The sequence below is a fragment of the Leuresthes tenuis genome, unplaced genomic scaffold, assembly GCF_036924035.1.
Source record: "Leuresthes tenuis unplaced genomic scaffold, fLeuTen1.0.hap1 SCAF_2, whole genome shotgun sequence".
NCBI classification, from domain to species: domain Eukaryota; kingdom Metazoa; phylum Chordata; class Actinopteri; order Atheriniformes; family Atherinopsidae; genus Leuresthes; species Leuresthes tenuis.
Genome location: NW_027325356.1, coordinates 21,451,139 through 21,476,565, shown reverse-complemented (window position 1 = coordinate 21,476,565; position 25,427 = coordinate 21,451,139). Strand labels below are relative to the sequence as shown.

Below are 25,427 nucleotides of genomic sequence, written 5' to 3'. Positions count from 1 at the left end.
TGTTTTAGTAGAATCTTGATGAAGTTGTGGTTATGAAATCAGGATTTGATCAGATGAGAACAGTCTGGAAAGGCTTTAAGCGATCGTGAGTTGACAAATAAGTAAGGAAGGGCGGCTTTAGTCTCAATTTCTGAAAAAACGTGCATGAGAACAGCTTTCTGTGGAATTCGGCTGGGCTGATGAACAGTTTTTCGTTGCTGATGCACACAGAGTGCCGAGGCTTAGCGGTCCAGTTGGGCGTGTACACAGAGGAATGACTCGATCCCTGACTGTGTTGTCTGGGTGTGTTAGCCTGGTTTGAAAAAGCCTGACTTTTGTAAGATTTTGGTCAAACTAATGTGTTAACGTGCGTTTTAGAATTCATGTTTTGGTTGGACTAACACAAGAATTCCATTTATATTTTGTGTTAAATGTAACCTACAGCACATCTAGGTTGGAGAAGAACCTGTACTGGATCCAAGCACGATACCACTGGGAAAGGTGACCACCATCTACTGCAGGTTACACCGTACACCGTGCTTTTGATATCACTGTGGGCAACGTATACTTCGACACTTTTGAAAGAAATGCAGAATTTGCTCGCAGCTTGTTTGCACATCTTTCGGCGCAGCTACGCCCATATCTCAGCAGTAAAGTGAGGCGTATGTAGGTGTGATCGGAAAGAATCAGCCTGCTGCTCTGTCCAAAGTGATCTCATGGATGTGAGTTTGCCTGCCTGTTGCCTACAAGTCCAAAGATGACAAGCTTGTTCTTTACTGATGTGCAAGAGCAGATGAAAGAATCATTTTTTCTTCACAGCATTGACCTTTCTCTATATTCCTATCCATTATCTTTGTTGCCTACACAAGAAAAAAAAACAACCCACAAATAATTGTATCCTGACTTTAGAGTGGCAGGTTCTCAATTTCTAGTAAGTTAATTGATCCTGGATGGATGCGGGTTTTCTGCCAAGAGTTTGTCTGGTGGAGCAGTTTCACTGCTCTGTGAGCATTTAAAGACAACTCAATGATTAAAGGAAAAGGCTATTGATCGGCCGCGCATTAGAAGGAAGCGGGCTTATAGGAGTGACGTGCACGGGTTCATTTAATTTGGCATGGAGTTAAAGGCTGTATTTTAACTGTTAGCCTTCAGTGAGAGTGCTCTTACGGAGGATGCATCGTTCAGCTTTACAACGCTGACAGTTTTGAGAAGTTTTTGTGATTGTTTTCTCGCAGTTCTCAGCAGCAGCGAGGTTTGTCTTCAATCTTTCCCAGCTCTAACCAAATGCTCCCCAGTGGCCCTTCAAGGCAGCGGACGCATTGTGTGCTTTCTTTCTCTCCGTGTGTATTAGGTATTGAATAAGTGACCTTTCTGGTTTGCATGAGCTCATGGGAAAAGTGGGTGTTTCCACAGGAAGTTAATGCCTTTCCCTCCCCCTCTTTTTCTCTCGCGCTCCCTCTCCGTGGAGCCTACAGTCTCCCTCCCCCTCAAACCTCTCATTCCGCCTTATTTTTTCCCCCCCTATTTCTCACTTCACGCACTCTTAGGTGCTTGACGAAAACAATGCTCCGTGCACAGACTGTACTGCTCGTGAGAAACTCTGTGATGGGACAAGCAGCGTGAAGACACCGAGGAGCGGATCCTCGCCTCCATCTGTTTAACATTAAACCCCGATGGTGGCTGTTTGATTACAGACAGCTGCTCATAGTCCAAAAGGTGCAACAGAAGTTAAACTTGTGCAGATTCGGGGACAAGAAGTGACACAGAGACACCCCCCCGACAGTCAAACCTCTCTTTTCTTAGAGCTTTAACCCCAATGCTTCACCGTTAAATATTTACCTCTATTGTGCATTTTTACATTTACAACAACGTAAAATATATCATTTGGTGTTGTGCGGTCAGAAATGGATGAGCGCAGTCTGTCATGTTCTTTCTCTGTCTAGCTTAAGGTGCAACTTGGCAGGCTCCAAGCTGTCTGGCACGCAGTTTGTGTCCTTAATTGAAATTGCTGCACTTGGCTCTGGCCCACTGAGCATGTCTTACATATGGCACGTTTCACCTGTCAGCCGGAGGGCAAAACCCACCCGCCACCGCCTTGTGTGGCTGCCACCCCTGTCCTGCTCTGCGCTGCCGACGGCTCCATGTGGAGCGCTTTGCAATATTGTCCTGTCAGCAGAACCAGCAGCGAGGGGCCCGCGTAGTGACGTAAGCTCAACACTCAGCGTAAGAGAATCGTCTTTTGCCCATTGTAAGAAATTATTTTTTTGTTGTTTACTTAATCCCTCTCCTGGTTTAATAAAGGTTAAATAAAAGTAAAAATATTAAAGTAATCATAAGACCAGATTGCATCTTTTTATTAAAAAGTTTTTATTTATATATATGAAAAAGGGCTCAAATTGTGGTGATGAAGGCCCCCCCACAACAAAATAATAAACTGCCCAGACATCAGCAGGAGTGCCGATAATGTGCTGTCTGTCAGTTCATTCAACCAAACGGCTCGTTTTCCACCCCGACGTCTCACCTCAAAGCGATTTTTATCATCGTGCAGGCGGTGAAAAGTCGGCTCCAGTTGCGGTTGACTGTTGGTGCACTCTGAGACAGGGAGCTGGCGAAGAGCATCATATGCCTGAGGTCCTCCACAATTTCAATCGTCAAACTGGGTTTCACACATGCATGTTGTCGGGGGAACATGTGGTTTGCTGGGGCGGGGAGAATGAAGAGGTTGGGGAATTATTTTAAATCTGCATATGCTGACAGAATTTCCCCCAGAATAATGCATTTTTAATGCTATCCAATCTACATTTTCCCTTAATTAACGAATGACTCTGGGTGATGATGATTTTCAAGTCGAGGTCTGTGAATTTCCTGGGGGTGGGGCACTGGGCCATGTGTGGGGAAAGTAATTAACTCCCAACCGCGTTGAGGACTATTTGTATTAGCTCAGCATTCCCTCTCATTCTGACAGTCAGTGGGTTTACATGATGAGATTAACTCGATTATAGCTATAGTTGGGTTATGCTCCTTATCTGAGCAAGGGTAGTTATCCTTTGTTACATGGCGGTGAATGTATCGAATCACTGGCACAAAGCATGTAGCGCTGTACCCATTTCAACTATCGCTAATAGAGCCACTTCCGGTTGACATCTTCGCCACCAACAACAACAAAACTAAGGCATTCGAGAAAGGTGGCGAACGAAGAGCAAGATGAAGCTACGTCCCTCTACATTTGTGATGAGCATGGTTATGGCACAACGGCGAATTCTCCATCGCCTTGTTTGTTTCTTTCTGACGGCGGCGACAACAACAGTAATATAGTCTCCTTCGACTTCCGGGTGACGATCGCGGGAAAAAACCTTGAGCATGCGCAGAACGCTTGATCCGATCCACGGTCGTCTCCAGGCAGGTTAAGTGGATGGAGTTATCCCGGGGTATTAATTCTATCGCAAGTAACCCGGTCCGATTCGATTTCTTGTCAGATTAAGATGTCTACATGAGCTGAATAACTCAATCTTAATGTAATTTAGCCATTAATCCGATCCGATTGCACGCGTGTAACCACATGTGTTTACTATACAGCTCTCAGAAATATCTCGGTTGTTATCTATGTGGCTGCAGAACCTGGGCTTTCATGTTCTGTAGATAATAAATGTATTGCTGGGAGACAGAGAGAGGCCGCTCTAACTAAGAAGGCAGGATAACTGACAGAGATGGAAAAGTGTCTATATTTAGTGTTAGTGAAGCTGTTTGTGTGGAGAGGAAGTGGGTGCATAGTGCAAAGCATGATGTTGATTACACGCCTACACACATCACCCGTTCTTGCTTTCCTCGAGGCTGGCAACCAGCAGTTGCAAGGATTTATTGCTTCGCATTGGGGCTCGTTGTGAAACAGACACCCGATCAGCTGCTTTGACATCTGATTTTTATGCGAACACCGAGTTTGTGTAGAGGACAAAGACACCCACACCCTGATTTGATGCTATTTGTGTGATTGTTGTAGCCACGTGATTCATTCATTCGTGTATTATCTTTAAATGCATTACTGATGGAAAGGCCCTGCAAAAGAAAAGCGCAAGAAATACATGTTAAGAAAAGCGCAATTTTTTTTCAGTGTTTCCGTGTTGATAAAGAGTTTGATAAGTGTCCTCTAATTTAGGTCACTTGTCATTCGGAAAAAGTTTGCTGGTCTCAGTCGGTCAGATGTGAGTGTTTGTTGGCTTCTTGTGCGCGCTTTTTGGATTCATTTATTTGTTTTGTTTTGCGTAATGAACTCTTGTTTTGAACAAAATAACTGAGTGACAGGCTTGGACTTTGGTAGGTGGGCGTGGTAGGTAAACATGTCATCTGTGACATCACTGCCACCCGAGGGCTCGGCTGGGCCAGCTGCCTTTTGCAGAGGTGGAGTTTCCTTCCTGCATGACTGACCGGGGCCGAGAGTGACCTGACCTACCTTACCGACATCTAAACCGCAATGCAGCCCGGCTCCACGCGCTGGTCCCTCATTGTTTTCTGTCGCTCTTTGGCCTCGCGCGAGAATCCACACATTTTGCTCTTTGTACCGTGTCTCGGCAGCATTTGAACACATTTCCTTTTACATGATCAAATTCAGACGCCTTGTTTCCATTTGGATTGAAACCCAGAGATGTCTGTAATCTTCTACAGCTCAAAAATGCCCACAACTCCCGCGGTGGTGATGTTGTCACCGGGCTAATGATTGCTCACGGGGTTTTGTTTTAAGTTTTAAGCAGAGTTCTTAGGGTGAAACCAAAGTGGTTACATAAAGTATCAGACTGAAAATTGGCTCAGTTTGAATAGTTCTTCACCTCTGCTTCATAACGTTACATTATTATCACACAAACTTAACTATTAAGCCATTTGTGTGTTTTTGTAGTTGTTTCAGATTATGACTGATTGCAGATCATTACTTTATTGAATCCGTAAATATATTAGCAAAGATCTCTTTGTTCCAGCGCAGTGTTTTCAGTCAGTAATCCGGTCGCTCTTCCACACCCATACAGCTGATGTATTTTGTTTGAGGTGTGCATCGGGGTGGAGTCATGGCCCAGAATAAGGATTTATGGATCATTTCGCTGGACATGACTCAGGCTGGCTTATATCACGTAGGTTATTGGTAGGCCTCCTGAGTCATGTTGCACTTCCACATCAAGCCCGTCACTGACCAGCTGAAATCCGGCCAGGCTCTGGACTACGGCCCTGTTAGTGCTGGCTCTGGTGCTGCTGGCACTGCAGAACAGCCTCATCTATCAAGGGGGGGGGGAGGGAGAGAAGACAATCAGCTCGGCCAAAGCAGGGCCAGGCAGCTACGCTACCCGTGCACGTGGAGGGAGGGGAGCAATAGTCGGAGGGAGTGTGGTGCTCACTGTGGCTGCCCAGTGTTGACAGAGAAGGGGTTGAAGGAGAAAACCGAGGTCACATGCCGAAGCTACTGCTCCAGCAGTGGTGATGGTGGGGGGGGGGGCGAAGGGAGGGGATGGGAAACACAGGCATTTTCCCCCTCTCTTTCCATTTCTGTCTTGTCGGACGAAGGCACCCTGGCAGTGCAGCGAAGCGCGTTCGAGGATGCAGAGTAATGCTGATGAATTATTGAACAGCGGTTAGTGGATGTGACACAGGCAGGCGTGCTTACATGCAGACAGTGAGAGTGTGAGGAAGATATTCCCTACATCTGCTGCAACAACATCGAGCTGCGGGTGTATGCTATAGATGTTAGAGGCAAGCAATTAGAAATAAAGACATCCTCATACCTGAGAATGAGCTTGACTAACACTGAAGCTTAAAGGCCAAGACTGTTTCGACCGTTTAGGATTTGAATATTACCGAAAGCATAATCAGATTTAAATCATTTAACTTACGACATGACAGTAAAAGGACAGTTAAGCAACCGACATAAAAATATTACCTGTTTTTTTTTGTTTCGTGTGATTGATTTTGACACATATATATGACAAAAACAAATGAGCGCGACCCTCCTGGATGAGCTGTTAATTTCAAGTGACATTAGAGTTGAACGTTTAAAGCCTGTGATAGAAATAGTGGAAACAAAAATCAAATCCATCACAAGTTTGACGAAGCGTATAACTGAACAAACAAAATAATAATTTTGAGGACCTCAGAATTGCAGCTGTAGGTGCTGATCAGAATGCAAAAGGGTGCAGAACCATCTCTAAAGACTCTCAACGGAATCGCAGGAGCCGCCTTGCTTCTGCTGTCACATTGGTGTCTGTTCACCATCAGGAGTTATTAGGAGGGCGACAAGGGGAGCACAGCCCCTTTAAAAAAGAAAACGCAGCTGCCCATCTGCTGTCTGCCGAAGTTCACATGGAAAAATGTTAACATTTGTTATCAAAATGTTGATGGATGAGACCAAAATAGGACTTTTGGATTCAAATTAGAGGAGACGAAACGACGTGACGCCCGAGCTTCAGAGCCTTATCCCATCTTTTAGACACGGCGGTGGTAGTGTCACGATGTGGGCTTGTTTCCTGTGTCCCGGCAGGGATGACTTGCTGTCGCTGATGGGGCGATGACTCCTGAATGAACAGCTAACAGTTCGAAAGGAAAATAAAGAGGTCGAGGAATGACCGAGTCGGTTTGATCCTGGAGCCACAGGAATGTCGTGGAAGGACCTGAACGAGTGGTTATCGTGAGAGAACACACCGACTACCCTGAGTTAAAGCTGTTCTGCGTGGAGTAATGAGCTGAAATCTGAAGATGATTTAGTTCGCGTTTAACCAAAAATGAAGGAAGTGACCAAGGTTCACAAACTTAGACGCGCCGTTGCATTCAATAGTTCAGCAAATGGGATGATGAGCACATTTCTTAAATGAGTGTCTTTGGACAATATAACAGTGTGTAGTCAGAAAGCTCTTTCTTTTACAGTAAGTGTCTTTAAGAAGACTGTAGTGGTGATGAAGCTCTGATAATGCATCACTTGTCACAAATTGCCTTTGATCGTTTGAATGATGCCACATTCTGATCTGATCTCGATCGAATGACGGTAACTATCTGTAAAAGTTCCGTTTGGCTCGTGGCTTTGTGTTCTTGCGATCGCTCTGTGTCTTAGGGTGTTGGTTTGACATTCTCCGAGCACTCCCCTCAGCTGTCACCACTTAACAAGTCTCTGATGGGAGCAAGAACAACAAAACATGGGAAAAATGTAGAAAATGCGTGACTCCTCCTCCTCCTCCCAACTCCCCGGCCCCACCCTTCCAGTTTAGGGTTACTTAAGAGACCAGATACTTGCCCTGGAATTAAAGAATCAAAGCAGTCAGTAGTAAGTGGTGTGTGTCTGTTGCAGCTGGGGAAGCGTCTTGTAAATATGTTACTAGCTTGAAAACCCGAGCAGTGGTTATTGTGTGGGGAGAATATTTACTTCACATTTTCTGTGCAAGTGTCTGCAGACAGTGGTGTTTACCTCCTGTCTGCAGAATGCCAGTAAAGGTAGAGGTCAGCGAGGCCGTCTGTGCTGTTTTAACCCAAAACACAAGAACAGAGTGGCTGTTTATTCTCATATCTCTCCTTTTAGAGGCCATCGGTGCAGATACCCATGCGCAGTACACGGTCATTTGAAGAAGCATTAGCCGAAATGACAACTAAGTAAAATCCATTCAGGGAACTAAAAGCTTTGAACAGCTGTGAAAGTTCTGGTGAGCTCCAGAAAATGAGCAGATGATGGCGGCAAAACAGCTCCAGGAAGGCCTCAGAAAACACACAGCAAACGTTTTGCTGTCTGACCGGCAGCTTTGCTCTGAAGTCGGTCCGTTCTCTGACAGCATAGAGCAGTAAAGTGTGTCGTTTCCCCAGAGGTGTGCACTGCCAAATATCAGCAGTGGCACGATGCGATGACGACACAGCTTTAGCGTTAGTTGATTCTGTACCTCGAGCATGTACCTCGAAATATTCTCACTGCTCTTTTTCTCCCGTTCTGTCTCCCTTACAGTCCTACTTTGTCACCGACTATGACCCCACAATTGAAGACTCCTATACCAAGCAGTGCGTGATCGACGAGAGGGCGGCCCGGCTTGATAGTGAGTGCACACTGCACTACAAACACCACCGGAGTAAACATACCCACACAGGGCCACCACACTGTGGTTCGGTTTTTTACGTTTCTGCTGCACTGTGTCGCTCCCGTAGAGCCGATTTCAAACAGTTTGTTCTGCTGCAAGTTATTCTGCGTGTGTTTGTTTGTGCCAACGCACGTGCTCGTGCTGCGCAGTCCTCGACACGGCTGGACAGGAAGAGTTCGGAGCCATGAGAGAACAATACATGAGGACAGGGGAGGGCTTCCTGCTTGTCTTCTCAGTCACCGACAGAGGAAGGTAAGTGACAGTTTTCATCATGTGGAAACACACAGCCGCCAACACACACACATTTGTATGCCTCTTTTCTTTTTTTCTCTTTTTTTTTTCTTTTCTTTGCACAGCCCTGTTTACTGTAGCACACCCTCCATCTCTCCTGCTCAGCCTCTGACTCTACTAAAACCATAAATCTTGCATGGGCGCTCTCACTTGTTGCCTCCTGCACTTCCGGACCTCGCTGTTGTTCTTGTTGTCATTTGCTTTTGTTCTCTAACACTTCCTCCCTTGCCCTGCTCTCTTTCATCCACCTCCTACCTTGCCTTACTTTCCTATTTAAAGCCCGTGTTGTGCTTAAACGCCCGCACCCGCGACAAGTACAGATAGGTACATCTTTAGGTAGATGTAACACTTATGAGACAAGAATTTTCTGGTTTCTAAACCCTCCGAGGGGCAGACTTTTTGAAGTCGGTGTGTTAGTACCAACAACATCTATGTATACAGTGACAACAATGTGGGGCACAGTTCTTTAACCTCTTAAACTCCACTCAGTCACCGACGAGTCAAACTCATGCGGTGCAGCTCACGCAACTTTAATTTATATTCCTTTTTAAATTCAGATACCAAAGGAAAAGGGGGGAAAAAAAATGTCACTTTGAAACTGTCATTTTCACTCGTGGTTGATCTGATGACACCTGTGGTAGCCATGGCAACAGGAAGTGGATTTAGTGTGAAAGAATACCTTATTTTCCCTGCTGCTTTCTTGCATATGCAACAGATGCGTGACTGGTGTGTTTGTTTGTGCCAGCACCAGTGTACGCTGCGGTAGCGTTAATGAAGCGAAAAGCGTGAACAGCCAACACACTGTGGCTGTCGTCAGTTAGATCAAATACCTGCCGACACGGGTTTCCAGTGAATCCCTCCTGCTGATGAGGGTAATCACAGATGTTTTAGGCTCTGGTTAAGGTGCTACATATGGGGGTTGATTAAATGATCATTATGTAAACTAGATGAGGTCGGGGGGGTGGGATTATTTTCATAAAAAATGTTTTTTGTTTTATTTCTCCAGCATGTATTCAGGCTGAAGTCTTAAGGCTTATGCTTTTGAACATTTGCCGTTCCTCTTGTGGCGTCTGGCCATCCTGCGCATCGCTGTGTCGCTGCCCAGCAGTGCAGGGAGCTGCTTTCCCTCGTCTCCACCCACAACCCCCCCTCCCAATGTTTATGTTGTAAACAGTCTTTCCTTCCTCCATTTATATTAGTCAAGTCTTTCCAGAGTTACTATGTGCTCACCACGACTGGAATGCCGCCTTGGGTTTGTGGTTGCATTCTGCACCCCCCTCCCAGACTGACATTTTTATTTGTTATTTGGTTGAAAACGTGCCATCACATACCATCTGTATTATAGTGGGGCAACAGTCGGGTCAGTGCACAGAGCAGTGGCTTAGACAAACAAATTTTATGTCGCTGTAATTGTGTGGCAGGCTTCTTCCTCTTTGCTAACATGTTTATCTCTGTGGATTAGCCGCAGTGGTGATGACTCTGACTTCTGGGTGACGGTTCTGTTCATGTGTGTGGTTGTGGCGGTGGAGGAGAGTTCATTTAGCTAGGAGAATGTGTACGTCCAAACATGAAAAGAACAATTCACAGTCTGTTTGCTCAGAAGACCCCACGTAACGCCATGCAATGTGATTTTCAGCTTTGAAGAAATCTACAAATTCCAAAGACAAATTCTCCGAGTCAAAGACCGAGATGAGTTCCCAATGATCCTCATAGGAAACAAAGCAGACCTGGAGCTGCAGAGACAAGTAAGTCCAACAGATTGCAGAGATCTGAACCCGATGACTGACAAGCATACACGTGGTTCAGTCATCTGAGGAGATATTATCAAGCGGTCTTGAGGGATTTGGATTGGCATGTTTGAAGTGGAAGCGCTGCAGCTAGCTGCTGCTAAGATACAACCGGACGTGAGCAAAAGAATAAAAGAAAGGTAGCAGAGAACTGTTGTGTCAAAAGGAAGGGATTGATGAAGAAGGGAGTGTGATGAAATGATGAATTTTCTGGCTGCTGTAGTCTGTCACCGTTTCATTCTGTGAAAACACACCACCCTCTAATGGTGAAAACAGGTATTGCAGGTTGATGCCGTCAACTTACAATAGGTTTCACCCACTTAGATCAGGCATCACAAGCCAAGTGTGACACAAAACTACTTTGGTTTATCATTTATTTTTCTTTCCTCGCTAGATGATTTCAGTTTTATTCTAGATGTACCAGACATAACAGTGGCTAACATTATATATAATGAAGATAACTGCACATGGAGGGCAGTAAATAGGCTGTAGCTGGGGAATAGAAACACAAAGGTAATTACTCAAACTTTGAAATTATTGTATCTCATTTCATTTAGCTTGGGACCAGTTTTATTTTTCTATTATTCTGTCCCATATTGCATGCGCAGCTGCGTCACAGAGATGGCGAATGCAGATTTCTGCGGAGTCCCAGATGCGTTCTACATACCAATTAAATTGCTTCGGTTTTGGTGCGGAGGTACAGTATTGTACTGCCCTGCTCTAAATAATGAGAAAGTAGAAGCTCCACATGGTTAAACATATGCTGAGCGGTGTTTGTGCGGCAGAGGAGAATACAGGGCAAATGTCTAATTGTGGAAAATTGCTCGGAGATTGAAATGTGAAAAACTCATGGCAATGTGAGTCAACATACCTTTTTTTTGTTTGTTTGTTTTTGAGGACGCTTTAAATCTCAGGGCTTCACAGTTAATGTGGACACACACACGTGAAGTTAGCAGTCTGGCTGTTAAAAGAATTACATTAAAGAGGAGTACAACCTAAATACACTTAACCTTATTATCACTTATGTTGCTGCTTTGTGCCAAAGCCGGATTGGTGTGTAATTATTCTCTTCTTCCTTTTGCCTCAGGTAACCCAGGAGGAGGGCCAGCAGCTGGCCAGACAATTAAAGGTCACATATATGGAGGCTTCAGCCAAAATCCGAATGAACGTAGACCAGGCTTTCCACGAGCTGGTTAGAGTAATCAGGTAGGTGCAAGTTCCCGTTTTCAGCGAGAACAATGAGAATGAAAGTTTCAGAAGTTTCTTTTGACGTCTTCGCATTAGCCTTGTGCTCATTATTAATCTGATTACAGCCTAATTTGTCAGTCTGACTTAATTCACAGTCTGCGTTGCATTGAATGCATCTTTCCGTAGAGGTCCGTTTCCCTCCAGTAGAAACAGCGATTCAGTGGTGCCTACAGGCCATTAACAGCCTGGGGCCTTTCCCACTGAGCAGTGTGAACAGATTACAGTCAGATAGCCTATTAAGCTGTGAAGTACCCTCCCAAAAAACACTTTCAAAAGCTTATGATTAAATAATGACCGCTCGGCTTTAAAGTTGTGATTTAAAAAAGAATAGAAAAGAAAAGAAAGTGGACTCATATGACCTATATGTAACTGGGTAAGATCTTTGCAAACTTAGCGCCCCGTAACTGTTTTTATGGGTGGAAGAAACATGTATAATTGTATTTTGACTGAAATCTTCGAGAAATGACCAAAGGCTGCGCGAAATCTGGCTAAAATCTGGCTGTTGTCAGACACTTTAAAAGCAACAATGTTTTTCTTGCTTCCATCTCCTCTACTTCTCTAAATGATTTGAGATTCTTAATGGCGAGACCAAGCAAGAGCTCTGTACCTGCTGTGAAAGGATGTTGCCGTTACTGTGTCAGTTAAAAGCGAGCAGGTTCTTTGTCTTAGAGGATTTGAGGCACTTCTTTGCGATTTTGTGCTTACGGTTGTTACATTTTCAAGCGGTTAAGATGTGGTAAAAGGAAATTTGCATTATTCATTAAGCATCCTTCCAAATTTTTCGAAGGACAAGGTCATGAATAATGATAATTTCATGTAAATTGCCTCCAGAACCGCAGAAGACCATGGGGACAGTTTAGCTGTAAAGAAAAGATGGATGTAGAAAAATCTGCGTTTGTTTTTTTTTGGGGGGGGGGTTTTGGTGCATAAAATGTCGCAGATATTTAGTAGTTTATCCAGAAAGCGTGTATCTGGAAATGGCAGCGTTCTCGGTCTCTGATAGTTTTACTCTCTCTCGACTTCCAGGAAATTCCAAGAACAGGAATGTCCACCGTCACCAGAACCGACAAGAAAAGAGAAAGACAAAAACGGCTGCCATTGTGTGATCGTCTAAGTCTGCCTTATCACTGTAATTCATGCAGCTACTCGACCACCCCACCCACTCTGCCTGACATCACATCCCAAGTGGATGACTGACCGCTGCCTTCTCCACGTGCATGACTTCAGACGGCCTTTTCTGAGATACTTTGAGCAGGAACTGCTGTTCCCAGGACATCGCTAAGGACAACTGACAATGCCAAATTTTAACACCACGCTACCTTCAGCCATTATCTAATTCACACGAGAGAGTCCCAACACTAAACATTGCCTTCTAAATCAGCCTGACAATTTAATGTTTTGTACTCTGAAGGACTTCTCTTGCCTTGTAGTGACATTTGTACTTGCTACCGAGATTGAATGAAATCTATATATCCAGAATGTCCATGACTTTCTTTAGGTTCCAGTGTCTGACCAGAGCAGAGAGATTATCTTCTGGAGCTTTGTGTATGTTGTGCCATATCCACCTTTACTCCCATGTGCTAATCTGCTACTGTACATATGTGACATTGTTGTGATTTTCAAAGTGTATTTCTAATGACCTATTAAATCACCACAGTGCAGTGTGTGAGGTTGAGTTTGGTTTTACATATATGAAATTTAATATGTATGTATATAAATATAACGCCTAGACAGCCCTTAATGCTATGACATACCTTTCTGGCATTCTGCAGTGGATTCCTGACTTTTTCTGTGGTTCTTGCTTACATTTCAATCGCCAAATATGGAGTGTCTCCTGTATCTGATTTTTTTTTTTTTTGGAAAGTCTTATAGATTGAATGATTGTTGTCCTGCACCGTTTCTTCAATGTACAGAAAGTAGCGAATGTGACTGAATCCCTTTTCCTTCAGGGCAGAGGGTCAATCAGCGGTGGACGTAGTACGCTCTTTCACACCTTCTAGGAGCAGTAGAGACGGAGTTATTGGTAGCACGTCGCGTAGCCTTGAAAACTGTCAAGATTTCAGACAGAAACACTGAATGCTGTATGCTCCGTGTTCAACTTCCACAACAAGTATTGTGAACAAATCCGTTTGCTGCTAATCAAGCAGCTTTCGGAGCTCAGTGTAGTACGGATCATTCCAATGTGACGTTCTGTCTCGACTTAGTCTCTGATATAAATCAAATAACCGTTACACCATTCCAGTAACACAGTGGCAAACGTATTTATTTTGTATCCTTGAAATTATTCTGTAATATGAATTTCTTTTTTTTTTTTTGCCCCCCAACCGATGATCTGCTGGTTTTAAGAGAAAAAAAAGAAAAAAAAAACAGGGCAAAACTGAAGCTTTTAATGCACGTGGTTAAGCCCATCTGCAATGGGAAATCACCGGACCTGCCGCTCGTGGAGCTCCCGCCACCGCAGACGCAGCAAATTGTTCCACCTTTCCCTTTCACTTCTGTACTTCTGTTCAGGCTTTCAAATGAAGTGCTGCCATTTTGTTTTCTCATGTCATCACCTTGTAATACGAACAAAATCGGATGACGAAATTAATGGACTTGATTAAATGTTTCTACTCTACTTTTATACGTTATTTTCTTATCAAACTAGTTGACAAGTATTTTTATATGTTTATAAGTGAATACATGCTCACAGCACGGCTGTGTATATATGTAAAGAAGAATATTTAATTCTCTTGATTGTTTTCAGCTGAAGATGACTGTTGGCCCAAATTTGCTAAATTGGATTGTTCAGCCAGATGTGACCAAGAATGTTTTTTATTTTTATTTTTTTAGTTTGTTTGTTTTATTTGTTTTTTCCTAATTCTGGCTTGGAAATGAAGAATATATTTATCATGTGGTGTTCATCACCATTTCAGAGTGTCAGATACCGGGTCAGGTAGGAGAGGCATTTAGACATGATTGTGGTCTCATCATTGGAGCTTTAAATCACACAAATGAATACTTCTAATCGCTGAGATTTTGAATGCCCACTTCCCATCTTATTGCAAAGCCTAGTGTACGTCCAAATCATTCTTTCTTTTTCTCTTTTTCTTCCACATCAGTGTCTTTTGCCCTGTGTCTAGCTTTTGGTGCTAAAATAAAATCTGTCATTGAGCCAGATGGGGTAGAGAATCTTTCTTTTCCTCAGTTGTGTCTTGGTAATGGACAGGAGTCGTGATATCTGCGCAGTATCCCATTATTACTTAGTGTGCGATTCTAACAACATTAAATCATAACCAATTATTTCACAGGAATCATTAAGGAACGAACTGGAAGTCATGACTTTTTAAAAAAAAAATTTATTTCCAATCCTGTTGGTTTGTCCAGACTCATTTTGACCTAGTTTGCACCAAGACTTTCTATGATATGCTCTTCCTCCTCTTAGTGGAGGACAAATAAACATCTTGATCGGACCTTCGAACCATCTTTAAATATACCAGCAGTCTTCTCCTTGTTCCTTCCAGCAGAGTATTTGCTGTCTGAGCATCACTGACAGATATTACTCCAGGTTTTTCTTTTTTTCATTCTCAGTCAAGATGGTTAATTTTGATAAATGAGGTAACATCAAAATGCTCAATAAGTTATCTGAATTTTCGCGTTAAGCATTGCATTGCACCATCCAAATGCTTCTAAAATACATAATACATTACAGCATGTATCAAACGGCTCCTATTGTTGACAATGAATGAACTGAACAGCATTTGTTTACAAGATGACAGTTTTGACCACAAAATACCATTAAATATTTATTTATTGGCATATAAATGGTGGGCCAACAAACAAGTTGGAGAAGAAGGAGTAACCTTTTCCTGTTTTGTGTTTTAAATGTTGAGTTGATTTAGTGTTTTTTTTTACTATAAAATAAAATCAATAGCATAAGTATTGACACAAGTGCACAGAAGATGTCCCCTCATCTTGTTTCAAAGTCTTGAGAAGCCCTCTTATTTCTCGTTGTTCTTTTAAAGTTTTTCTTTTTATGTAGGCTGCTTTTTTTTATTATATTTTAGTCATTCTCAGTGCACTCCTTGGTACTTACTTTTAGAGGAATGTTTTGGCAATTTTTAAGTAATTTATTTAATAGTTGCATCAATAAAAAAAATAAAAACTCAAACATAACACATTGTGACAGACATAAAACACAAGGTGGTTCTCAAAGAGCGGCTGGCCGGAAACTTATATTTTATAATATCTCGGTATGGTGTGCAGAGTGTCCTTAAAATTTGAGGAAACTGGACAACTGGAGGACAAAAGTCAAAAGATAGCCAGATAGAAGAAGTGCCAGGCCTAAAAAGTATCTACAGCAGATGAACAGTATCTGAAAGTGATGTCCTCAAGAAGCAGAAAGAAAAATCAACAAAGGCCCGACACAGGATCTGATGATGCATCTGGACCTTCAGTTGATCCAGCGACTGTTCACTGAAGCCTCATCAGAAATGGTCTCCATGGAAGGGCGTCTGTCAAAAAGCCATTTTTAAGGAAGGAAAACTGGGAGAAAACTGGGAGGTATGGCAAATGACACAAGAAGTGGACTGAAAATGAGTGGCAACAGGTCTTTTGGAGGGATGAATCCTCCGCAGAATCCAAACCTCAACATTATTGAAGCAGCGTGCAACCATCCTGACAGAACGGAACAAAAGGCAGCCAACAGCCAAAGAAGAGCTTTGGTATGTCCCTCAAGTAGCCTGGAGAACTATTCCTGAAGACTACTTAAATAAAATGACATTAAAGTTAGTCTAAAAGGGTTCAGATAGTTTTGAAGAATAAAGGTGGTCATACCAAACATTGTCTTTCAAGCCCGTTAGAATTGTGCAGTTTTTAAATCATAAACTATATTTTCATGATGTTTGCAAATGTTTCAATAAATCACTGCACCTTTGTCCTGTTTTCCTGGCAATATATAGATAAATGAGGGTCGGTGTTGGGAATTCAAATGTTTTACTTGATTTTGAGTTGAATTGAAGTCTGAGATGACACAGCTTGTCAAAAAAAAAAGAAAAAGAAAAAATCTGTAAGTGAAATGGAGATGGAGTCCATGGTGGATGAAACCTATTTCCACAAAAGCAGACACATCTGGACCCCCAGCCCCCTCAAAAAATTAAATGAAAGAAAGAAACAGAGAAATTTGGGTCTTATCTGGTCAATATGTGGCTGAGTTTAAGAAGCCATACTCACCCTGTGTCACTGTCATCATTCAAGGCCAAATGTGTGCTAAAGAAAGCTGCAAGCCTGGGGTATGTTAAGGCCAAATACTGTGTTATCTGGGGCCTAACTTGGTTTAACACTGGTCATCAGACACATTTAAAAAACGGTCTTTCAGTCAAGGCAGTAACCATGGAATCAACATTGAGGGGACCAAATCTCTCTCTTTCTATATGTATATATGTAATGTATATATGTATATATGTTGTGTGTATGACCATGTATATGGTCATTTCAGCCTTGCTTTCAGCAAAGAACCAACCGCGGAATTCAAGCACAGCAAGCAAACTTTTTAGAGTCATATATCTACTACTTGCAGTAAAGGAAACAAAAATGACCTTAGGCTAGATATTTACTTACTTACATGTGATTCTGTTAAACACTGTAAGCTGCAGTTCATTATATTCATGGCACTGAACCAAATTACAACGTGACTATCCACATACATAGTAAACCATTCAAAACATATAAGAACTTAACTTGGGGACACATACTTATGGTTGTTTTTTTGTTCTGACGTGACAAAAAAACAACAACAACAAAACACGGTGTCATTCGTTGGTAGTAGTCCACATGTTAGGCTGTTTAATTAGGTTGAAGACTACGCTGGCTTCTCGCACGCAGCAGGGTTACAGTTTGCAAAACTGACCCGTGTCTCCCCCATGAATGAATTCATTACGGCAGCGGCGCGTGCACCCGTGAGCTGATCGCTCGCGCTCCCCTCTCTGTAGTGGTATAGTCCATGGAAGAGCGTCTAGCTGGGCTCAGCCTCCCCTGCTCATTCACTTAAAGGCGCTTCCAGTAGTTCGTGTTTTGCACTAGTAAAGAAGGAGCGTTTGCGCTTTAATTTCGTCGTCTCACCGTCCAGACCAGCCCGTCCACTTCGCCGGGGACATGGAGGGAGTAAGCAGCAACAGGACCATGTCTTACAGTAGATGGAGTTATGACAGGTAAGCCATATTTCCCATTCTGACAAGTGCACGCTGCGTTTAAAGCCACTATCTAGTCTGGTGCGTTTCGTATGTATTGTTAAGAAAGGCCGATAATGTAGATGTTGAGGCAACAAATTGTGGGGAACACCCCCCCATAAACACACACACACACACACTCCCACCTCTTCCACAATTAGTTGACAACGGGCTTCGAAGGGAGATTTGACATGAGTGTGTCAGCATCATATTGGACATGCTGGCAGATGAACAGGATGTTTGCTTCACTGTTTGCTTGTCTGTGAGTTCACAACCAACCTACAGCTCATCATCACACCATGAACACAACATTACCATGATAATGACTATCTATCTATCTATCTATCTATCTATCTATCTATCTATCTATCTATCTATCTATCGAGCTGTGGATATCAGTGTTACACTGACTTTGAATTACTGCATTAGATCAGTGGCACAAATTCAGTGCTTCTGTTCAAAAGGTTGACTTATTAGTCAGGAAGTTGACAAACCATCTGAGAAGAGGCGACTGTGACCAAGACCTCACGTTCTGTTACAAAATCACAACAGAGCGAATGAGAACGAGAGTGAATGAGGAAGCCATCCTGCGGAGCCTAAAGGTTCGCTCTCTGAAATGATAAACACACAACGTTCCCTTTGTGTATGTTGTCCTAATCGTGTCAGTCATAAGTGACCCGTTCGAACGGGCTTCCTCAACAGCAATCGCTACGAATGTTTTTGAAAATCTTCTGACATCTTTCTTTGGGCATACCGAGGACATACAGTATTTCATGAACTAATCAATTCTTTCTCAGTCATACGAAGCCATTAACTTGGATTCCAGTGGATGCTCGAAGGTGCAGTTGCCGTATCATTGATTACCAGAGGCACAGCTGATGAGGTTTTACCCTGACAGCACAATAAATGTTCGCTCCCACTGTGTAATTGGTATTCTGAATCTGTGCATGGACATCCCGAGAGACTTCGTCTCCTTAGATTTGTTACAGTGCATTGGAATAATGTTTAGTGTTCCATCTGCTAGACTGTTAAAGGTATCTGAGTCTGCATTTTCAGAGATGTCATCTCATAACTTCCCTTCCAGAAGAACACTAACTCTGTCCCACAAATGGATTCTTTGCCTTCATTGAGACACTTTTGTTACTTCAGCTATTACTGAGACGTGTTTTATTTCACATGCTCCATTAATCCATTTTCTATCCCTGCTTCATCCTGTTTAGGGTTGCAGGGTTTGGGGGGGTGGGGGGCTGTTCTTATCCAAGATGTTATCAGGCGAGAGACGGTTTACTCCCTGGACAGGTCACCAATCTGTCACGGGGGCCAACACAGAGACATATGAGACACATGCATGTACACTCAATCCTAGGATCAATTTAGAGACATTAATCAAGCTAACAAACGTGTTTTTGGACTGTAGGAGGCCGCTTGTGTAAAAAAGACCAAAACATTTCCCACAACAGTTGTGCTGTATCGTGACTGTGGGCTTAAGGTTCCCCCGTTCAGCTTTAATTTGTGGGGATTTGGATTCAAATTGGAGGATGGTTTATTCAATAAGGACATTTTTCAGGGCAAATAAGCATTTAATGAATAAATTGTTCATTTTCAACTCGTGGAGGAGGAGACAACTGGAGGCCTCCTTCGTTATCCTGTGCGAGGCCTTTATTAAATCAGCAGTCTGTCAGCTTAGTCTTTCATGATGTTTTCAGGCGAAGTCTTATCTGGCTTTTGATTCTGATTCTGATTCATTAGACCAAATGAAAGTTTTCCTCATTACCACGGTCACTTTTTCTGTCTGTTCTATGATAAATCCCTTCATTTTTTTAAACATGTATTTTTGTAATTTATTGATGGCGTTTAGTTGTTTACCTATGTGTTTTCTTTGTGTTTTTTTCTTTTCTTGGCATGGTGAAGTTTTAACTTGCATTTGTGCATTAAGCAATATACTATGGTCCTTGACTTGATTGCTGACCTTGATTCTTAGAAGTTTTCTTGAGCTCATGCAGTAATTTCCACTGTTATTTAATGCGGCGCTGCCTGAGGGCCTGAACACGGGGAGATCATGGCCACTCATTACTGCTTTTTAGTCTCGTCTCTTGCAGATATATCTGGATTCTCTGAATCTTTTCATGATAGTGTCTTTGCTGTTTTACATTGAGAGTTGTTATTTTTAAATGACTGATTATTTTTGTCACGTCCCACAAAGATCCTCCCCTTATCTTTACATCCAAAAGATGAGGGAGCCTCTGTTTATACCCAGTCACCTGTTGCCGTCTCCATCGTCTTTTCCAGCAAATGTGTTTTGGGGCTAACGTTCAGTTGTCTGGTATCACATTTTTCTGTTTATACAGAATGGTTTTGAAGCGACAGAAATTTGCTGGACGCTGTGCAGATAATTGTGCACCACAAATAAAGCTTGTTAACCCTTTAAGACTCTCCCACAGGATGCAGGTGTCTGACCAGTTTGTGTTAGTGGGGTTTTGCAGGCGTTGTTATTCATGGTGGAGCCTGTTCATTCTCGAACCAAGAGTATGTACAATCACACCGTGTCCTGGCACCTACTCAGTAAACACCGTATCCAAGGGATGGTGGGGCAAGGTGGTCTGACAAGATACAATTCAGAGCCTTTTTAACCAAAGATAAAAGCTAGCTTTAATATCCTTGTGTACATTGTGTTCCCCTTGTCAAACACAGTTTAATCAGGTATAGAAAGAGGGGATAAGGTGGAGCTCATGGTGTATTTTCCATCAATTTTGTATCTTTCTGTATGGGACCTGTTGATGGGTTGGAAGGTGAGCAAACCCCTATCAGAGTAACAAGCAGGAGAACTGTAAAACGTGATAGTTAATTAACAACTTGTTGATTTAAAATGTCAGTGCTCAAATGCAGTTTATATGAGAGATGAGAAGGACATCTCACTGCACCGGCCCCATGTTTAGTCAGTTTCTTCCACATGTCCGCCGAAACAAAGGACTTTCTGTTTTTAAACTTGTCGGAGCTTATGAAGCTTAATTCACCTAATCTACTTTCTAGGTGTCACTGTTATGGCCCTCTGCACCCCCACCAGCCTTGCAGTGATAGGGTTCCAATCTTTGGGTGGAAAGAGGGCTTAATTGTCTTCATTGTCTTAACTGGCCATGCCTGTGAAGATGGGAACTTTTAGACAGGCAGGGCATTCACCTCTGTTGGTGCAGCAACCCAACAACATGCATGCGGCACTACATCTTCTAGATTTTTTATGATTTTTTGTTTTTTTCTTTCTTTTTCATGGTAAATCCCCTATTATAAGCACTGTTTGTTGAATTCTGCTCTGGCATTGACATACACTAAACTGCAATTTTTGACAGAAGGACAAAGAGGGGGGGGGGATTGATGACGCTGTAATCTTGCTTCTATTCTCTTTACCTTCTGAGACCACCAAACTATTTTAGGGATCATACAAGCACTCATATTTCCAGCCTTAGGCAGCACACTTATTGTTGAAGCGTCTCTGGCTATCAGGCATATGCCTACCCAGCTTGCTGAGTGAGACAGCGTGTTACAACAATCTCCGAACCCTAACTTCACTGGACATCTGTGGCACACAATGGGTTTTGTTTTCTTTCGCATTTATTTTTCATTCAAATCTGTAAAGATATTCAGTCTCAGACTTCTCTTGTTTCATTTTTGCTAATTTTTGTCAAGCCGATGGCTCGTAGCACATGCCCCCCCCCCCCCTCAAGGGATAGGTCAGTTTGACCCAATCGGCATCTCTCTCACCTGTCATGATGGCGGCGAATTTATTGGATTGACCTCGGTGCTGCCTAGCACAGCTTTCTGTGTATGGAGCAAACACAGAAATATAATTATTCTCCCATGCACTTCCTCAGTCTGTGCCATCGGTCTTTAAATAGTCTTTATCTCAGGGGGTAATGCTTTCATAGCTGTGTTATTATCACTGAATTTCAGCTATTCTCAAATCTGTGCAGCCGCCTCGAGTGTCGAATGATCTCCTGAAAGTAGGAAAATAACAACATTTTAAGGAATTTATCCTGGTTTTGAAATGTTTGATAGGTTGTAATTCTTGTAGTGCCTGAATTTGTTTTGGATCCCATATAGATTTCGATGCAGGATCATTGGAGCATTCCTGTAAAGCCGATTCAGTGCTGCTTTGGACTGTTCACTTTTTAAAAAAAGCATTTATTCCCACAAAATGTCATGCACTGTCGTTGGAAACGTCAGCCAAGTAAACAAATGGTTTGAGCTTTATGTCAGTCTACGTGTGCGGAGAAAAATAAAGTAACAAGCCAGTCAAACAAAGCCAGTGCTGCAAAATTCATGTTTAAAAGATTATGACTTAAATGTTGCGACCTCTTTGTAAATAGAACCTTTGCTCTTTGCTGTCTGACTCCATAGTTCTTTGAACCATTGTCAATGTAGATTCAGTGTATTGTGCTAATTCATACATATGAATATTTTATATCCTGTTTTTTTTTGTAGTAGTAGCCTTTGCAGTTAGCAAAGACTTTGTTATTGTGACACAGCCTTAGTTTTTAGCCTGTTCCTGTGGCCTGGCACTTGTCTGTGAGTGCGACAGTATTGCTCATGAGAGCAGCTGAAGTGACAGCTGTGTCAGGAGCGAGTCCGCTCCGCCTTCTCTAAGAGCCTGTCCAAAAATCTGACTGCTCGGTGTTGGTGCATGGATGGACAATCGCACTTTCTAATTGTAACACAAAAATAAGCAAATTAAAGAGCACAAAGCGTGTGGCACTGACAGCGCCATACAGGGGTGGGGGGGGGCACTAAATGGGACAAAACAATTAAGAAAAGTTTGGCTTTTAAGAGTGCCAAGAAACATTAGTCATCTTCTTTTTCATCAACCCGGTGTGTGTGTTCGTTCTGTCCGAGTGTGTGCGTTGTGTCTTCCTCTGTTAGCCGATCAGTGAGTCACACCGAGGGAGCGGACATGTAAAGAAAGGGAGAAAAAGGGCAATAGTGAGCTAAGAGGGAGTAGAAATAGATAAATAAAGAAACATATAAATGCAATTCATTGATGAAATGGTACTAATGAACTGATGGATCACATGACTGTTTCTCATCCCCGCTTTTCCCTTCAACTGCCACCGTATTACTATTGCATCCTAACAAGATAATGCACCGCAAACAAAATGTTTCATCTGGGCCAGACATGAAACGATGCTGAAACACCACTTTACTTTAATAGCACTGTTGTTTATGGAACATTTCACCACTGCAACAGGATTACCTGACAGAAAAATTCAGTTTCCTGACTCTCGTTTTTTTCTTTTTTTTCTTTGCGAGGTGGCCTTTCATGTCTCATTTGTCAGATCTCTAACTCTTCAGACTCTCCAATTCAACAGGCCCTCTCTGGCACTGCTGTTATTTTGCAGTTCATAGCTTAGTCGCTGTCCACCTGTTTCTGTAGTAACCGTGGCTAAAAAAGAAAAGAGAGGGTACCAGGCAAGAGGGTTCCGTAATGTTACACCAATTAACATCTTTAAGAGGATTTATGGACACTAACTAAAAGCCAGTTGGGGAAAGAAACACAGCCTGAGACAAAAGAATGCACAATGGCAAAGGTTACACACACAGTAAAATCCCAATGAATGTCCCTATTCTAAATATGCCAATTACCTCAATTTCAGATATGATATTCCATTCATATTCCTGTTTACATGTTACAGAGCATAGTCCAGTTAATAACCACGTTTTATTAACTGTTTGTGAATTAGATTAAACAGAAGTTAAAGCAACTGAGTGGCAAGTCTTTGAAGAAAGAGCCATAAAATTGTTTGAATAGTTCGTATTGTTCTGCCTCTTCCTTAAGCATAAACCTAATGTCTGTTTTAGATGCAGAAACAACCCCCAGTGACAGTTAATGATTCTTTGCTGTGAGGGTTTAAGAAGATGATCTCTGCAGCGCGAGAGAGTGGGCTGAAAAAGTCCAATTAAAAGATGTGGCGGTGTTAGCGTGGTGCACTTTCTCATGGCTTCACAAATGGACCTGTACTGCCCAATTAAATACAGACAAACAAAAAAAGGATATCATGTATTTTATTCTTTACGTCTAAGAGTAAAAAATGGTTCCGACTCCTCGGGCAGGCATTCATTAGACACAATAGCAACATCTACCCACATTAATTTCATGAGTACTTTTATGTTGTGCCGCAAAGGAAGAGAGCATTTTTATAAAAAAAAAAAACAACCTTTAGATATGTTGAGTGCTAAAGTGAAAGTGAAAGCAAGGTTCTTAGGAGGATTAATCTTGTTTGACCAAAAGTCTTTTTGAGTAAAACAAATCCTCCATATTTAGACTTGTAGAGACAGTGCCATCAAAAGGAATAGCATTGCCTCCCCTCATAAATCATAATCACGATTAAGTGGTATGACAGTGTTTGTGGCCCTATCACTTTGATGCCTTTGGTGTCTTATTAGAACAGGAGGGGTTGTTGGCTCTCCTTCACATCAAAGTGGATTAGTGTCGAAATGCCCTTTGAGCAGCAGGTGTGCCGCTGGTGCAGGAATCTGGGGGCAGCGTGGCACTCCAGCTGTGCTCAGTAAGGTGGTTACTCCAAGAGGGCTAAAAAAAATGCGAAAAACATCAGCAAATAATGTAGAATGGCACGCTTGGTCAGAGTATCGCTCTGTGTATGTTAAGGACCAGGGCTGCTGGTCCGACTTAACGGCAAAGTAAAAATGTAGCGTGTACATTAGATCTTCATTATCTGAGAGGAAGAGACTTTATTTCTTACTCTGTGTTGGAAATTATTCCCAATATATTTGACTCGGAGTGTTTGTTTCATTCAATTTTCTTCCTCGTACTGGTGTTCTTTTACCTTCTTTCTCTGTGTGTTCAGGTCAAAACTAAATGCATTCGATGAATCCTGAAATGTGCTCGTGTCATGTCTGTAAAAGTGAAAGTGATGCATTTATACAGGCCCGCGTGTGAATGTCTGGTTCATTTATTGCATACTTAAATACTTATATTCACTTTTCCGTGTGCATGGGTGTCTTACACTTCCAAACACAAATGCAAAGCCCTGACGCTGCACTGTCGTCATCTACAGTCACAATGGAATGTTTTTGAATTGAAGAAAAGTTGGGAGACACCTGCAAAGACATACATTTCTTCCCTGAGAACCACTCCTTGTTAAATCCGGTTATTTCTACTTGCAGTTTGGTTCATGACAAATCGCCACAGTCTGGTCTGACAGAAATACACAAAATGACCAATCAGCTCTCACTTCCTGGTCACAAACGCAGTTGGGGTCATTCGCCAGTATTTCTAGTTGAATGATCACTGTGTTAAAAACTGTGTTTATTGTTGTTTTTCTCATGAGTTTAAACCGTCTGCATCTGAATGTGACAGCCCAGCAGCTTTAGAAAGGCCCGTGTTGAACTCAAACCCCATTTTCTGGGTTGAATGTTTTGGAGTTGTGCTGCTCGACCAGCATTCCCTCCTGTCTCCAAAGGAGGACTTCTGTCGGTCCTCATACCACCTCAGTTGAAGGCAGGAACTGTGTCAAACCAAATAAAGCTGCAAAGTTTCTCATCCACTTTCCATTGGCTCATAATAATACCACCTCCCCCAATGCGCTGTTAGGAAATTGGGGTCATTTCATGAATTTCTGTGAGAGATTGAAGTGTGTTTGGTGTTGGTGGACTCCCCAGGTTTTCTTCAAAACAATGACTTTCAAATTCTTCTTTAAAACATGTGACTTCCGAAAGCTACGACGAAATGACAGCAGACATTTTTACATTTGCATGAAATGGGTGTCAGTTTAGTGCCATCTGCTCTCAACACAATTTTCAACACGGTTTTAAAAATACTC

The 25,427-nt window shown here is 42.5% G+C and overlaps 2 protein-coding genes across 3 annotated transcripts in view; both read left to right on the top strand.

The window, feature by feature from the left end:
• Nucleotides 1-14,551, top strand: part of rras2 (RAS related 2) — a 28,961-nt gene extending 14,410 nt beyond the window's left edge. Inside the window, exons 2-6 of the mRNA XM_072380658.1 lie at nt 7,937-8,024; nt 8,216-8,318; nt 9,994-10,102; nt 11,232-11,350; nt 12,419-14,551. Of these exons, the coding sequence (XP_072236759.1) occupies nt 7,937-8,024; nt 8,216-8,318; nt 9,994-10,102; nt 11,232-11,350; nt 12,419-12,506 (507 nt within the window). The 3' untranslated portion in view covers nt 12,507-14,551. The remainder of the gene's footprint in view (nt 1-7,936; nt 8,025-8,215; nt 8,319-9,993; nt 10,103-11,231; nt 11,351-12,418) is intronic.
• A 2,852-nt stretch (nt 14,552-17,403) lies between these two features.
• tub (TUB bipartite transcription factor) overlaps nt 17,404-25,427 on the top strand; it is a 50,545-nt gene continuing 42,521 nt past the window's right edge. Inside the window, exon 1 of one of the 2 annotated variants that reach the window (XM_072380635.1) lies at nt 17,404-17,580. In XM_072380635.1, coding sequence (XP_072236736.1) covers nt 17,525-17,580 — 56 coding nt within the window. In that variant the 5' untranslated portion in view covers nt 17,404-17,524. The remainder of the gene's footprint in view (nt 17,581-25,427) is intronic. The other variant, XM_072380634.1, reaches the window with a different exon arrangement.